Here is a 14,169-nt window from a genome sequence, read left to right as displayed (position 1 = left end):
CAGTGTTGTTGTGACTTCGATTTCAATTTCATTTGATCAAACTTCAAGGGGAACTTCAAATGTCTTGATGAATGTTTTTGTGGCGTGAAAAACAGTGCGGTTGACAACCAAATAACACGTGATCTAGGCCGGAGCGATATCTCCAAATACTTAATTGACACCACCGTATCATATTAGTAGTTTTAGCCAGTTTAGTTTAGTTTCTGCATTCTCACTACAAAATGCTGATTTTGTTATGGAGCCTGGGCGTTGTTGTTGAGAGGATTTGTATAAAGTCAAACGTGGTCTCTCCGAACAAATAATGTCCAACCCCACATAAAGACGGGGGGGGGGGGGGGGGGGGTATGATGGACGGAGAACTTAGAGAGCAAAAACCGCCATTTGCGAATAGCCTGCCTCATATAAAAGCCTGGTTATCTGACTAATATATATATCCAGTAGCTGTGTGTGTTTGCAGGTACAGTCTCTGGGAGAGCGATACCTGATTGTCAGAGAGCCAGAGAGCTGCCAGGTCCTTCAGCTTCGTAAAGGTAAACGGTAGATTCTTTAACCTGAGAGAGAGAGAGAGAGATACAGAGGGAGGGTGAGAAAGAGAGAAAAGAGATGTTTCTTTTGCCCACGCACTGTACAGCCTGCAGAGCACGTAACCATGGCAACACACTCACCCATTCCCATGGCAACTGCAGGCCGTGAGAGCAACCACAGAACCAAAACGGCCATTGAGAAAATGTTGCCCTCATATGCGTGTGTGTGCATCTATTGTCTCCACTCAGTCATAGTTTGCTCATCTGCCTGTGTGTGTGTGTGTGTGTGTGTGTGTGTGTACCTGTTGTCACTGAGGTTAAGGACTCGTAGTTTGGTCATCTGTCCGATCTCGTCAGGAAGAAACTCCAGTTTGTTGGACCGCAATGACATTACGGTCACATTCTTACAGTTACCGATCTGAAACACACACACACGCACACACACACACACACACACACACACACACAAACCATCAGATCACATTACAATTAAGGCAAATACGGGGAAATATCTGCTGCATGAGGGACACCTTTAAACAAGCTACATTACATTACTATGATGAAGAATATCAGGGCTGCAACTAACGATTTCCTCGATCTATAAAATGTCAGGAAATAGGGATAAATGGCCATCGCAATGCCCCAGAGCTCAAGGTGACACCTCAAATAGCTTATTTTGTCTCACCGGCTAAAGATATTCTACTTATTGGCATAGAAAGCAACGATAACCAGCAAACTGTCACGATTGAGAAGCTGGAAGCAGATAATGTACGGCATTTCTTGCTTAAAATCAACTGATAATATAATTCTAAATAATATCAAGGCACTGCAGTGAGGACATGTGGGTGTTCCTCCTGCGTTGACGTTCCTACCTCCCGGGGCAGCTCTGAGAGGAAGTTCTCGTCAGCAGCGAAGGTCCTCAGGCTGTGCAGGTAGCCGATGGTGGGAGGCAACGACTCCAACTCATTACAGCTACAGTCCAACTCCTCCAACAGAGACAGACTGGGTGAAAGGAACAGAGGCAGAAAGGAAGAGATACAGAGGAGGAAAGGAAATTATTCTGCAGGCTGCAAAATCTCTGCTGCAACCTTAGCTCACTTACACATATGGGTTTTAAAGGATAAGGGTGGCGCTACTCTTTGTTTTTCCAATTGTCAACACGCCCTGTGAGAAAAAAACAAAAAAAAAAAAACTGAACCAAGAATGAATTCATCCTGCCATCAAGTAGCCAAAAGCTTGACACGACTCATTCCTCTGTGCGACAGAGCTCCCTTGTCGACCCCAAAAGCTGAAACTGGAGCCGAAAATAGTCCCAAACAAACGCCTCCTGTTTGGGGAACGTCCGCTCAAAACTACAGTGCCCGGCTGTTTAAGAAAGCTAAACTCTTTAAAGGTTTTACAGCAGGAATGAGCTGGCTTGGATCTGAGTGCCACAGGCAGGCTGCGGATGTGGCAAAGCATTGAGAGAAGGACTAACACAGTGTTGGTTTTTTTGTCTTTTGTGGAGGTTTGCTGACAACAAGAAAAATATAGAATGGCACCAGCCTTATCCTGTAAAGAAGGTGTTTACCAAAAGGTTTTTTTTGGGGGCCACAACTTAGAAGGAGAGAGTGTTGAGAGAAGGCAAAGATCATCACATTGAAGAATCGTCCAGTTATTCACTTATTAACTCAGCCAACCAACCAATCAATGTCAGGCTGGTGTTACCTACATGAGTCAGGCCTTGTTTGCTGACCACCCGTCCACTTTATCCCCTTTTGATGTCTGAAATTCTTCAACCTGGATCTCAACTTCTCCACTCAACCAAGATTCACAGTAACATCCATGGCAGGCCCTCTCTACAGGACACCCTGACCCACCCCACCCCCACCCCCCACCCGCCACCCCCCAGACTGCCATCATTGGCCTGGCAGCACGCTAACAGCAGGCTAATGCTAATGAGACAACAATTTTACATTAATGTACTGTCACTGTTAACATTGCATTAGTCTGCTATTATTCCCAATGGGCCGTGACCATCTGGGCCACCATACGGCCTGACAGGAGAGAGGAGCAGCGCAGCGTTTAACAATCTATGTCAAGATTTAAGGATTTAAGGCAAGGTTACGTTTTGCCTCTCTCCTGCTGCTTCTCCCACAAAAACGTACAGCCAGGGTAGAATGTGTCGCATATTAACAGCACGCCCGAGATTATTTGGCTGCCGTCAATGCCAAACAATAATCTTACACTCAGCGGCAGGTGTCGCTCAGTGGCCCGTCACTAGGTCACTTTCTAGAATAAAATCTCCTTTGGGCACGCAAGCTTTTGTGCAGGTTTTTCTTGCCGGTGCTATGCAAGAAACTTGAACCCTGCTTGCACACTCATTTTAAGTCCCCTGCGGTTGTGGTGTAGTAACTCGGAGACAGCAGTCATTATAACTGACATGTTAAGCTGACACATACTGTATGTAAGCAGTGGGAGAACCTTCCCATATTTATATGAGATATATAGTCTATACAGCCGCCTGGTGTACATATACATATATATGATGGCCTATTTTACATCTGTACTATAGTATGTTAAACATTAAAGGAAGCGAAACAGAAGACTTCACTTGCTCTTTCTATGAAAGTAACTGCAGTTGTTTATGGATTTCTGCTTTTAATTGCCTAGAGGTTGTATAACAATACAAGACAAGTAACTTATCAACTGATTCAGCTCTGCATATAAATACAGTGTTTATCATATTCTACTGAAGCAGCCAGAGGGGAATACAATGGAGCATTGGTTGAGGTACAGGCATTCATTCTGCAGATACATACACTTATAAAATATTAACTTATTTAGGAATATAGAGTTGTCCCATGTAGAAACAGAGGGGTAGACTCTTTGAAGTGTTTTTGGTTTAATCAGAGGGGCAGCAATGGATCTACAGTACTACTACTTATTGAGGCTAAAACCTGGGATTTGTTCAGGAAGACAACATGTTTCCAGAGCGTTCAGATACAAATATGTTGCAAATTTTGACATTTAAGTCATATATATATATATATGGTAATGAATGTTAAGCGGCACTCGTTCAGCCTTTTAAAAGTGTAATCCATCACAGACTGACTGATTCACAGTATAATTAGCGACGCCGTCCAAATCATCAACTGTTTCAAACAGCAAAAAAGGGAAGAAAATCAATTTATTCAAACTCAAACTGGTTTCAGTCCATATTTCTGTTGCTGTGGGCCTTGTTTGGATTGTCTTTCTTCCTAAACCTATCAATCCTGGAGTCAAACAGAGAAGTTGTTCTTATTCGCAGTCTGCAATGTGAGCAGAATTTCATTCTTACAATACAAGCAATCTCTCAAGTATGCAGAGATGGGGGGGAAAAAACAAAAAAAAACGTGCGAGTGCGAGTGAGTTTCCTTTCAAAAAAAGTTTCTGCTTGACTCAACAAATGTTGATCTTCTCTCAAAAGCAGCTGATTTCTGTGATTGAATCTGCATTGTGATGGATTATAATGAGAGTGATTGTAATCAAATTACTGTAATCATTTTACATGCAATCATTTCCGTCTCAACCCTGTAGGTTTTAGCAGGGCTGGTATAGCACAATCCAATCCAATTAAGGATGGAGATTTTATCCAAATATTGAGTCCAAATATTGAAAAAAAGTTTGGGAGGCAAAAGTACGACGATCACGTAATGCCTTGAAACCGAATTAAAGTTTATGTTTGCATGTAATTTGCATTGATTCAACATGTTTCTCACAGACCCGCGTAGTTACGAGCTTGTGTGTTTGTATCTGTAACGCAGTTGAACATCTGTCTGTCTCTGAACGCACCCCTGGATCCAGTAGGCTAATGTTACTCACCCTTGCTTTGGCTTCGCACTAACGCCACGGCAACGCAGCAAATACAACACACAGAACCCCCCAATCATCAGCCAGCATAACAACAGTAATAAACAAGGAAAACAACAGCCCACCAAAGATAAACCTGCTGAGAAAATCTCTAAACTGACAAAATACTGTTGAAGGTGTTTTCAAAATAAAACAAAAGTCTACGCTTTATTATTTCTTTTTGAGCATGAGAGTGTGTGTGTGTGTGTGTGTGTGTGTGTGTGCGTGTGTGTGTGTGTGTGCAGGTTTGTTACCTCCCGATGGTGTTAGGCAGTGAGGTCAGCTGGTTGTCATCTACCTTCAATGTTGTCAGCTTCTTCAACATTCCTACACAATATATGCAAACACACACACACACACACACACACACACACACACACACACACACACACACACACATTCACATTGACACACAAACATGCAAAGGTATTTGCTCTTTCAGTAAGTATACACTGAGCTCCAATGTTGGGGGCCACTGAGCTAGAAGGTGGGCTGTTTCTGTGGGCATACAGCAATTCTTCCCGTCACCGGGTCCGAAGCGTTTTACGCCGTGCAGACCGTTAAACAGCCTATGCTTACATTTTCCCGGGCAGCATTAGCCAGTTAAAAGGAAGCAAAGAAAATCTCAGTTTCCACATTATGTAATATGTGTGCTCTTATTTATGGAATACGTTGGGCGACAAAGCAAAGCAAACGCCGCAAAGCTTTCTGTGATTATGAGCATGATGACCAACGTGCACCAGGCAATCGACTGCAGTTTGCATAAAGTTGAGAGGATAGACCACTGAAGGCTTTGCCCTTCCAGTATGTGTAGCGAGTTTTGATTGCCATGGCTGGCTCTAGGTAACGTTAGCTTGGCTAGCTTAGGCCTTAGTTGGTAGGGACGAGGTAATCACTACGGCCTCACTGCATATTGCCTTTTTGTTGTGTCAAAGTTGACATGCAGAGTTTAACTCAAGCCTTGTGCTGCGTCTTTCTTTCACTCGCTTCCACAACACGTGCACGTGTCTAGCCAATCAAGATCTTTACAACACACGTGGCGGTGACCGCCTTTGTCCACAGGGGCCGCCAAAATCAACACAAAGTGAAAGCTCCTCGCAGTTGCTTTAAATAGGCGGGGATTTAAATGCTTTGCCACAGCTTCGTCAAATTGGGAAAAGTGTATGAGTGTCTCTGTGTGTGCATGCGCGCATGTGCTTGTGTGTGTACCTATAGTGTCAGGGAGTTGCTGGAGCATGTTGGAGGACAGCAGCAGATCTTCTAAGGCCTCGCAGCCTGAAATATCCGAGTCCAACGTCTCAATGCGATTCTTAGCCAAGTCCAAGTACCGCAACTGACGAAGTTTTCCTATCAACTGCGGAGAGGAAGGCGAGGAGAGAAAGGAAAGTGTCATTCACCTCCAGTGCTGCTTTTTTTTTTTCCACTGTAAGGGCTGAAAGTGTCAGTGTTCTTACCCCTGGTATAGACTGTAGAGAGTTGTTATCCAGCCACAGCTCTCGTAGGTTGTGGATTTGTTCCAACACCTCCGGCTGACATGCAAAGAGGAGAGGAGTCCATATCAGCATATACTCACGAACCAACAAATGTAAAATATGTAGCTATTTCTATGAAAACAATTGAATTATTCATTAACATCAAAGGACGCCGTCTCAGCAACTAATGTTGTGAACGTGTGCAGATCCAAAAGATAACTTTAGTGCATATTCAGACCAAGTCTTTGGCATAAGTAAAGAAAATTGTTTAAAAAATGTCTGTAGAGTGGGTGAGACTGGCAATCTCTCCCTCCATGCTTTCTCTCTCTTGGCAGGAAGCAGACCATGCAGCCAACCTACTCCTGTCACAGCCGACTTCCTGTCTGACCCCCTGTTAGCCTCCCTCCAGCCCTCCCTTCCTCCATCATGCCGCTGAGTCCCATTTCAGGGTCCAACTGAAGGATAGTAGGCTGAACTTGCTCCTGCCTAAAAGAGGATTCACCATATGCCACATTCGGTCTTGAAATGTGAACTTTGAAGGCAGCGCATATGACCACCAAGACATTGACTAATGGAGCTTCCTGTGATCACAGCACATGTGCATTCAATTCATGCTGCACTTCAAAAAAAAAACACATGACAGCAATCCGTCTCACCATGTCAGAGAATTCATTGCTACCCAGATCCAACCTCTCCAACTGTGTCAGTCTGTGGATGGACCTGAGAGGAGAGAATACATTGATTACTATACTATATATATATACTATACTACTTCTATACTATATCTTTATATACTGAAAAAATGCATAGCCCACCTCTCTTCAGGCCAATACACACATACTTATCAATGTATTGTTATTGTATTCCTACTTCTATCCTCTGTATTTCTTTTTTTCTTATTGTTTTCACTTTTATTCTAATTATCATATCGAATCATGCTAACTATTATTCATTGCATACTAGCATTTTAGCACAGCCTTTAGAATATGCATTTCACTGCACATATTTTTTGAGCATCTAACAAATAAACCCTTTAATTAAATCTCTGAATCAATTGAAATATTACTGCAAGGCATCGCAGTGCACTTGTGCTTCGCTGGCTGGTTCCAGCCGTCCTCGGTTTATTGTGGCTCTGTTTTCATCTAAACGCAGCGACTACAACGCGGCCGGGGATTATTTGCCACTGACGATGGCGACGACCATTTTCCTTTCGAGAGAATAACAGAACAAGTTTCGTGTTCGAGCAAATTGCTCCTATAATTTGAATAAAGTTGAGGATAAAGTATCAAAGCCAAGACATAACCGTTATCAAGTGTCTGCTCTATTAACTGCGGGGAAAGATTCTTTACAAAGGGCCCATATAGACTACTTTTTCATTGGGTTGTGGCAGGCTAGTGTCTCATCCCAACTATTCTCCTTGCATGGGGGGGGGGGTGTGTGTTTAGGATGTATGCCCATGACCTCAAAGATGAACAGCATTGTTCATTACGCTAGCGCGAGACATACAACATATTAGCAAATGTGGCACAGTTTCCTGGGGGCTGATGTTTACCGAAGCTAGGTCCTTCCTTTTACAGATGCTCTACCGTCTCATTTACATGGTGAGCACATTACCGTTCTTCTTCACTCAGGTTAGCTAGTTGAAAAAGTGGTGGCGCGGTTTTGGCGGTGCTCACAGCCTTACGTTGGATTTGAGTCAAAATGTCCCCTACATGATTAGAAAGCACTTCCAACAACCGGCCCCGTACTGTGAACCATATTCACGGTTAAAAGTGCAATAGTAATTGCAGAAGTAGTATTATTGTCATTAGTATCAGCTATTTTCACAATCTGTTGTAGTTGAAAACACTGATACTCTACAACTACAACACATGGCTGTTATGACAGACTTCATCAGTATTCAAGAACACCTGGCAGGGATAACAGTTTTAATCTGGACACCTGGGACAGCAAGCATACACACAGTGGTATCATGAAGCATCTGTGTGTGTGTGTGTGTGTGTGTGTGTGTGTACAATCTAGTGGCGCGTAAAGAATCACATTTTGCATCTCCCTTTCTTTTCTTTCTGTCTCACACACACACACATACGGCGGTTTGAATTACTTTGGCATGGTTTTCAGGTGGTTCTCTCTCAGCTCCAGGATCCGTAGTTTGGAGAGTCTGAAAAACAGAAGGCACATTAAGAAAATATTAGTGCACTGAAAGACGTCTCGGTGTCAATTGCAACAGTTGTTTATGACATAATGTGAGGGTAGAATCCGCCCCATTTATCCCTATTTCAACTCCAGAACCAGCGTCAAACTTATTTCCTCATCAGTGATAACGCGGATACGTAATAACTGACCAGTCAAAAATGACTCCACATCATTACAGTTGATCACCACCATGGAGATGTTTCAGCTCAGAGGACTTCTGAGCTTCCACACATTTCGCAGGATCTCAGCTGCCGTCACTCGCAATAAGAGAATTTGCAGACCGGCAAAACAGCTTGTTGGGAATGGAGCAATAAGCAAGCAGTAAACCAAAAATACAACACCATGACCCTTACCTCAATAAAATGCTAAAAAAAGTATGTTAATGGGTTCATGAGAGGAGGGCAGGATGACTGAATGGATAGAGGAGTAGTCGTATATATATATATTTTTTTTTTTTGTGAGGTGACAACATGGCCCAAATATAAAAGACGCCCCAAAGATAAAAAAAAGGCCATAACAGGCTCTATCCTCAGGCATGTTGGGCATGCTCAGCGTCTTTGAATAATTAAAATGATTTGATTATGTGCAGTACATGCAGGAGAAAGGCTGAATTAGAGGTGCCTGAAATATGTAAAAAAAAACAAAAACACACACCCCGCCCAACACAGACACACACATCAACAATCACATGCATCGGGTTTACCTGCCAAAGTTGGCCGGCAGATACTCCAAGAAGGCATCGTTTAAGAAGAGCTGGGTCAGATTCAGGAGCTGCGTAAAACCATCTGGGAGTCTGCGAGAGGAGAGAGAAAGAAACAAAGACAGACAGTAAGAACATGTGCAAAAGAAAGAATGAGGAAAAGAAAGCGTGTGTCCTCTCGAAGGGCCTCAGTGGATTCAAACACGGACATTGTTCCCTGTAGAAACAGCAAACTGCTGTTAGCCTGCAGATGACTCATATCCCACGCACGCACGCAAACACACACAAAGTAAAAGAAGCATTGCTGTCTGCAGTTTACTGTGTGGCTGGATCCAGTCGTGCTTCATGGACGTTACACCGCCGACAGGAAAACAGCAATTACTAGAATATCACCTAATGCTCCAGTAGCTTCATAGCAGAATGGTAAACAACACCAGCACTGGCAATTATATCTTCTATTGTCTAGCCATAGCTGAGCCAATAGGATATATAAGGTTGTAGTATAGGGTCATAAAATAGTTTGCGCCTCTGTGGTGCGCTAAACGCATGGGCTGGAATACGTAAAAGACAACTAAAAAACACCAACAGTGACTTGACTCTGAGAAATCTGCTCAAATAGAATGAAGATAAACACGTGGCGCATTCATCAAACAATCCATTACATGCTGAACTGAGTCCAGGTCCACTCAAACAATGATACAATTAGTGCTATCAAGCAAACGTGCAACTCTTTGCGACACCATTTCTTTTTTTCTTTTTCTTTTTTTTACCTTCAATAGAAAATGGAAACAATACTCCAAACGAGCCAATTTGAAAGTGTTTGAGAGCTGTTTACCTTTTGGAGGACAGAGCCAGTGTTTTCCCTCAGGCTGTTATCCGGAGGCTGCATGCTCGGATAAATTAGCTCTACATCGCTCAGTTTCTATGTTAGCGCAGCCGTGTGTTCGACTCGTAAAACAAACCTGTGTGCTGACCACACACATTCACATCTGCTGCCATCAAAGCTAGAGGCCCTAGTGTTCCTGTGGCTCTCCAATGGCAGTCGTGATATACGCAAGGTGTGCCACCGCAAGGTGGGTGTTAGCGCCTTACTTGGTGATAGGGTTGACACTGGCCTCCACCACAGACAGGCCTTTACAGCATTTGATATTGTCTGGAAACTCCTGGATACCTGGAGAGAGACACACAGAGAGGGAAGAGGAGATGTGGAGGCATGCGTTGCGTGAATTCTTATTAAGACAGTAGAGGAATTATTATCTACAGTGTTTAGACGGCATCACATTTTGCCATATTTTGGTGAAATTATTGTGGCCATGAGGTTTTACTCTGGGCTGCCTCCTCATACTGTACTGTACTCTGGAGGGATTGTAATTCAAATGGCAGTTGATAAAGTTTGCTGAAGACTTTTACTTTGCTTAGTTTTATTTTTTGTTGTTGTTGTTGTTTTGTTTTCAGGTTTGTTCAGGTCGTCTGACACTGACACAGAGAGGATTTCTACCGTTTTTACTGATGTCCAGCTCCTTGAGGTTAACCAAGCTGGCGATGGAGGTGGGCAGGTTGGACAGGTCGTTATCGGGCATGCTCAGCTTCTTCAAGGCCTGGCAGTTGAAGAGTTGCTATGGAAACACAGGGGGGGTGGGGGGTAGAATATTATAGTCTGTTGGCAAAATCACGCAGACCTTTAGCAGAAAAGTACAAAAGGACAGAGAGCGAGAAAGTCAGCTGGAGGCATGCACCACTTAATGTTGTGGAAAAGCAGTGCCATTTCAGCTGCCTGTTCCCATGAATAATGCAGAATTAATCTCCTGCGTACGGTGGCCCTTGGGGACAAAACACATACTCGAGTGAGAGCAAAAAGCATTCAGAGAAATGCGCCCTAAAAATATAGGAGTGCAGCAAATGCCAAAACATACACAAGAGTGAAAGCACGTGCATAAAAAGGGATAGAATACAGAAAGGCCATGCTGTAAATACCAAAACACACAGGTAAAAGCACAGGCGTTGGAGGGAAAACGCTCTCCGAATCCAGAACGATACTATGGACCAGATTTTAAATCTTAAGTCAGGTGAGTTAAGGTAAGACAAGACTTTATTATTATTGGTTGTGACAGCAGCACAGGGGGACAGAAATAAGTGCAGATAAATAGAGAGAATATCAATAATAAGAGGTGCATAAAACTGAAATAGGAATAGAAGTAAAAATAGAAACTATACAGGAGCAATTAAGGACAAAATCACATGGCAAAAGTGACAGTGGTGTGTTTAGTAGCAGCAAAGTCAGCCAAATCTATGTAAACAGTGAACACCAGACTAATATATGATCAGGTGATGATACTTTTGTGTTTGTCTGCACCAATATGAGATATAATAGATATCGTGTATCATGTAATAAAACAGTAAAACATATTCACATTATGTAAGTTGTTATTAACGTTATGTAAGATAGTTAATGAGATAGTGCTGGCTTTAGTTTTTTTTTTCTTTAGAGTGAGACAGTAAACATGAATGACTGTTCTGACACACTCTTGGCAGCACAGGTGGAGCGTCACCTGAGGGACACACAATTTGCCTCCGTTCTGGCGCCTCCTGAACGGGTGACCTCAATTACACCCACGTCATTACAGGCGGTCGGGGCGTCCGAAGCCATGCGGACGAAGGGGCGAAACATTTTCAACGTCTCCGCTGTGGGTTGTCCACCATGCTTCACACAAAACGTTTTTTTTATCCTATGATGTGCGCTGTGTAATTCTCTCATCATTTAAACAAGCATGCGCATCACTCGCACTCATTCCTACAGACACTTGGGAGTTTCCAAGTCACCCAACTTGCACAATGGGAGGGAACCCATTCAGACGTTTAACGAATTCAATCTTAAACTGCACCAAATAAAACGCTGCTAGTGTATTTTGTGGACAAAATAGTTTTGGATCGCCTGTTTTTTTTTTTTGTTTTTTTTTTTGACCTGTTGAGATGTCAGCCACGTTTACTCTGTAGCAGCACAGGGCCAAAGAGCCTAACATCCTCTGTGCCCATAGGTCGGGCCAGACCACTACACTTAAAGACACAATCACTTACTCACACACACTTAAGGAGCTCTCCAACTCACTTACATAAAGGCCAATCACTCTGGCAGCCTCAATAGCTCTTATACAGTCTTGGCACACACACACACGAATACACACTGTCAAGGCTGAGCAGATTTTTATTTATTTATTTTATTTTTTTTGTCAGTTGAACGCAGGTTTGACCTGCTACTTACACAGCCGTATTAGACTGTCTCCATTCATGCAGGTTATTTTTAGAAATCCAATTCAACATTTCCGTCGTCTAAACCGGGACAGGATATCAATAAAATGAGACGGCCCTCCTATAAACAGCACCTGTAATTCTCCTTGAAAGATTGGAAGGGCATTTTTGTCTCATCACTGGCCGCGTGGGGGTTTTCTGAGAGTCTCGGAGGCCACCATGTGGCCGTGACGTGGCCAGGAATTGACCGTCTCTTTCACCCCATGTTCCCTGTCACTGTGATGATGTTTGTGGCCGGTAAGCATGGCAGAAGGCCGACGCTGCTGGTCTCTTTTCTGTAGGAACGACAATGTCGACAAGCCAGTTGGTCAAGTCGAGGAAATCACAGCGCAGGATCACAAATGTGCAGCGTCTATCTTTAGACCCTTCGACTTAGAAAACTTCACAGCAGTCCAGAGTGAAACGCCTCAACAGTTGTTGATTGGACTGAGCGAACTTTGTACAGACATGATCCACAGAGGAAGAATCCTCATGACTTCAGCGTGCTGACGACAGCTTGTAAACACTAACATTAGCATTGAGTATTACCTGAGGCAATGATGAAAAAGCTGCGTCTAAAATGTCCTAAATTGGCAGCTGTACTGAGGTTAAAGCCTTTTGGTTTAGGTACCAGCAAACCTTTGACTTGCCCCGCTGGTGGTATTTTTCAACCATCAAACACTTGATTTCTGGTGCCTTACAGGTCCACTAGTGGGATAAATGAATGGGCTAACACAACATTAACATATCTAAATGTGTCAACTTCTGAGGGAAGTCACAGCTACAGCCAAGTGATCAGTGGGGTTGATGTAAGGTTCTAGACGAGGGGGCTATGTGTTCCACTTTTGTCAAATGGCATGAAACAATAAAATATATGTCACATTGACAGTTAGCTTGATGTAAAGCAAATTTGCTGTGTTTTCCACCAATAGGTCAAAAAGTAAAACATATTTTTATTACATAAGGAGTATGTACAGTTTTAATTAAAGGGATCGGGGTCATAAAAACACATGTTAGGTCGGCTGACCGGCCCTGGTCCAGGTTCAGGTAGTCAAGGAGTGGTTATTAGTTATGCAGAGGAAGTTGGGCTTTGGGGGTTAGAGGTTAAAGTCAGCAGCTACTTGTGGTTCAGGGGTACCTTGGGTAGTTCCTCAATCTGGTTGGCATCTAGGTAGAGCTCCTCCAGAGTTCTCTCGAAGCTGAAGATTTCCTTGGGGACCTGCTGCAGGCTGCAGTGGGAGTAGTCCAACACCGAGATCACTTCCTCTTCGCCACGGAAACAACGGCACGGCACCAGCCGGCCAATCAGCTTCCGCTTAGTGGTCATTTCCAGACACTGCACTATAGAGGCAGGAAGAGGAGAGGGGAGAGATGATGTCAGATTAAATTCAGAGAGATCATCAAGAGGCTCATCATATCAGATCTTTTTCAGTGTAGACTACTTTTACAGCACACGGTCAGGCTGAATCACAAAAAGACAACAAAAGGGTCGGAAATGTCAAAGTACAAGTACAAGTGTGTTGCTGCTTCAGAGATTAACTATGCGGCTGGCATTAAAATTCATGTGTGGGATTTTCTCTCAAATGTTCTAAAATAACTTTTTGATAACAGCCATGTGAGCTGCATTCGTTGATGGTGACAGATTCCGCTGCTTTTGATGAGTAACGCAATAAATAAATGCACAAAGGAACACGTTTTCAAAAAACACAAACAAACAGAACACCTACTGCAAAAGTCCAAGGGTGTAAAAATGACAGCGCTGATGTGACTCTGCACCCGCCAGTGTTAAATTGACACTTGGATCAGCTCATCAGTAGAGCCATAACATCTACGAGCTGGCAAACAGCCCTGTGATAGACTGGCAACCTGTCCAAGGTGCACTCCAATGGCCTCTCGCCCACTTTGAGCAGGGATAATCAGCTGGGATCCAGTTCAAAGTGGCTCGTGCATTTTCAGGTATGTGGAAATACAACGTTCACATGTGCTGAAGTTAATATGAAGCTTCAGGAGTCTGAGTTTGTAAAATCAAGTGGGAATTTTTCCAAAGGTACAGACTTTTTATAGTTGCTATCCCTCCACTGCAGCTCCGCAAAATAAAACGGAGGGGAAACAAAATGTGGAA

At 43.4% G+C, this 14,169-nt stretch overlaps 1 protein-coding gene across 1 annotated transcript in view; it reads right to left on the bottom strand.

Annotated features, from left to right (window-relative positions):
• lrrc7 (leucine rich repeat containing 7) overlaps positions 1 to 14,169 on the bottom strand; it is a 63,276-nt gene that overhangs the window by 24,413 nt on the left and 24,694 nt on the right. Inside the window, exons 3-15 of the mRNA XM_070908969.1 lie at positions 13,186 to 13,388; positions 10,261 to 10,378; positions 9,855 to 9,933; positions 8,766 to 8,855; positions 7,971 to 8,027; positions 6,523 to 6,586; positions 5,849 to 5,923; positions 5,604 to 5,748; positions 4,649 to 4,721; positions 4,368 to 4,385; positions 1,397 to 1,526; positions 827 to 942; positions 482 to 551 (exon numbers count right to left, since the gene is read on the bottom strand). Of these exons, the coding sequence (XP_070765070.1) occupies positions 482 to 551; positions 827 to 942; positions 1,397 to 1,526; positions 4,368 to 4,385; positions 4,649 to 4,721; positions 5,604 to 5,748; positions 5,849 to 5,923; positions 6,523 to 6,586; positions 7,971 to 8,027; positions 8,766 to 8,855; positions 9,855 to 9,933; positions 10,261 to 10,378; positions 13,186 to 13,388 (1,238 nt within the window). The remainder of the gene's footprint in view (positions 1 to 481; positions 552 to 826; positions 943 to 1,396; positions 1,527 to 4,367; positions 4,386 to 4,648; positions 4,722 to 5,603; positions 5,749 to 5,848; positions 5,924 to 6,522; positions 6,587 to 7,970; positions 8,028 to 8,765; positions 8,856 to 9,854; positions 9,934 to 10,260; positions 10,379 to 13,185; positions 13,389 to 14,169) is intronic.

The sequence above is a fragment of the Enoplosus armatus genome, chromosome 7 (genome assembly GCF_043641665.1).
Source record: "Enoplosus armatus isolate fEnoArm2 chromosome 7, fEnoArm2.hap1, whole genome shotgun sequence".
Taxonomy (NCBI): Eukaryota; Metazoa; Chordata; class Actinopteri; order Centrarchiformes; family Enoplosidae; genus Enoplosus; species Enoplosus armatus.
Note: the sequence above shows the minus strand (reverse complement) of the source record. Positions and strands in the feature narration are given on the sequence as shown.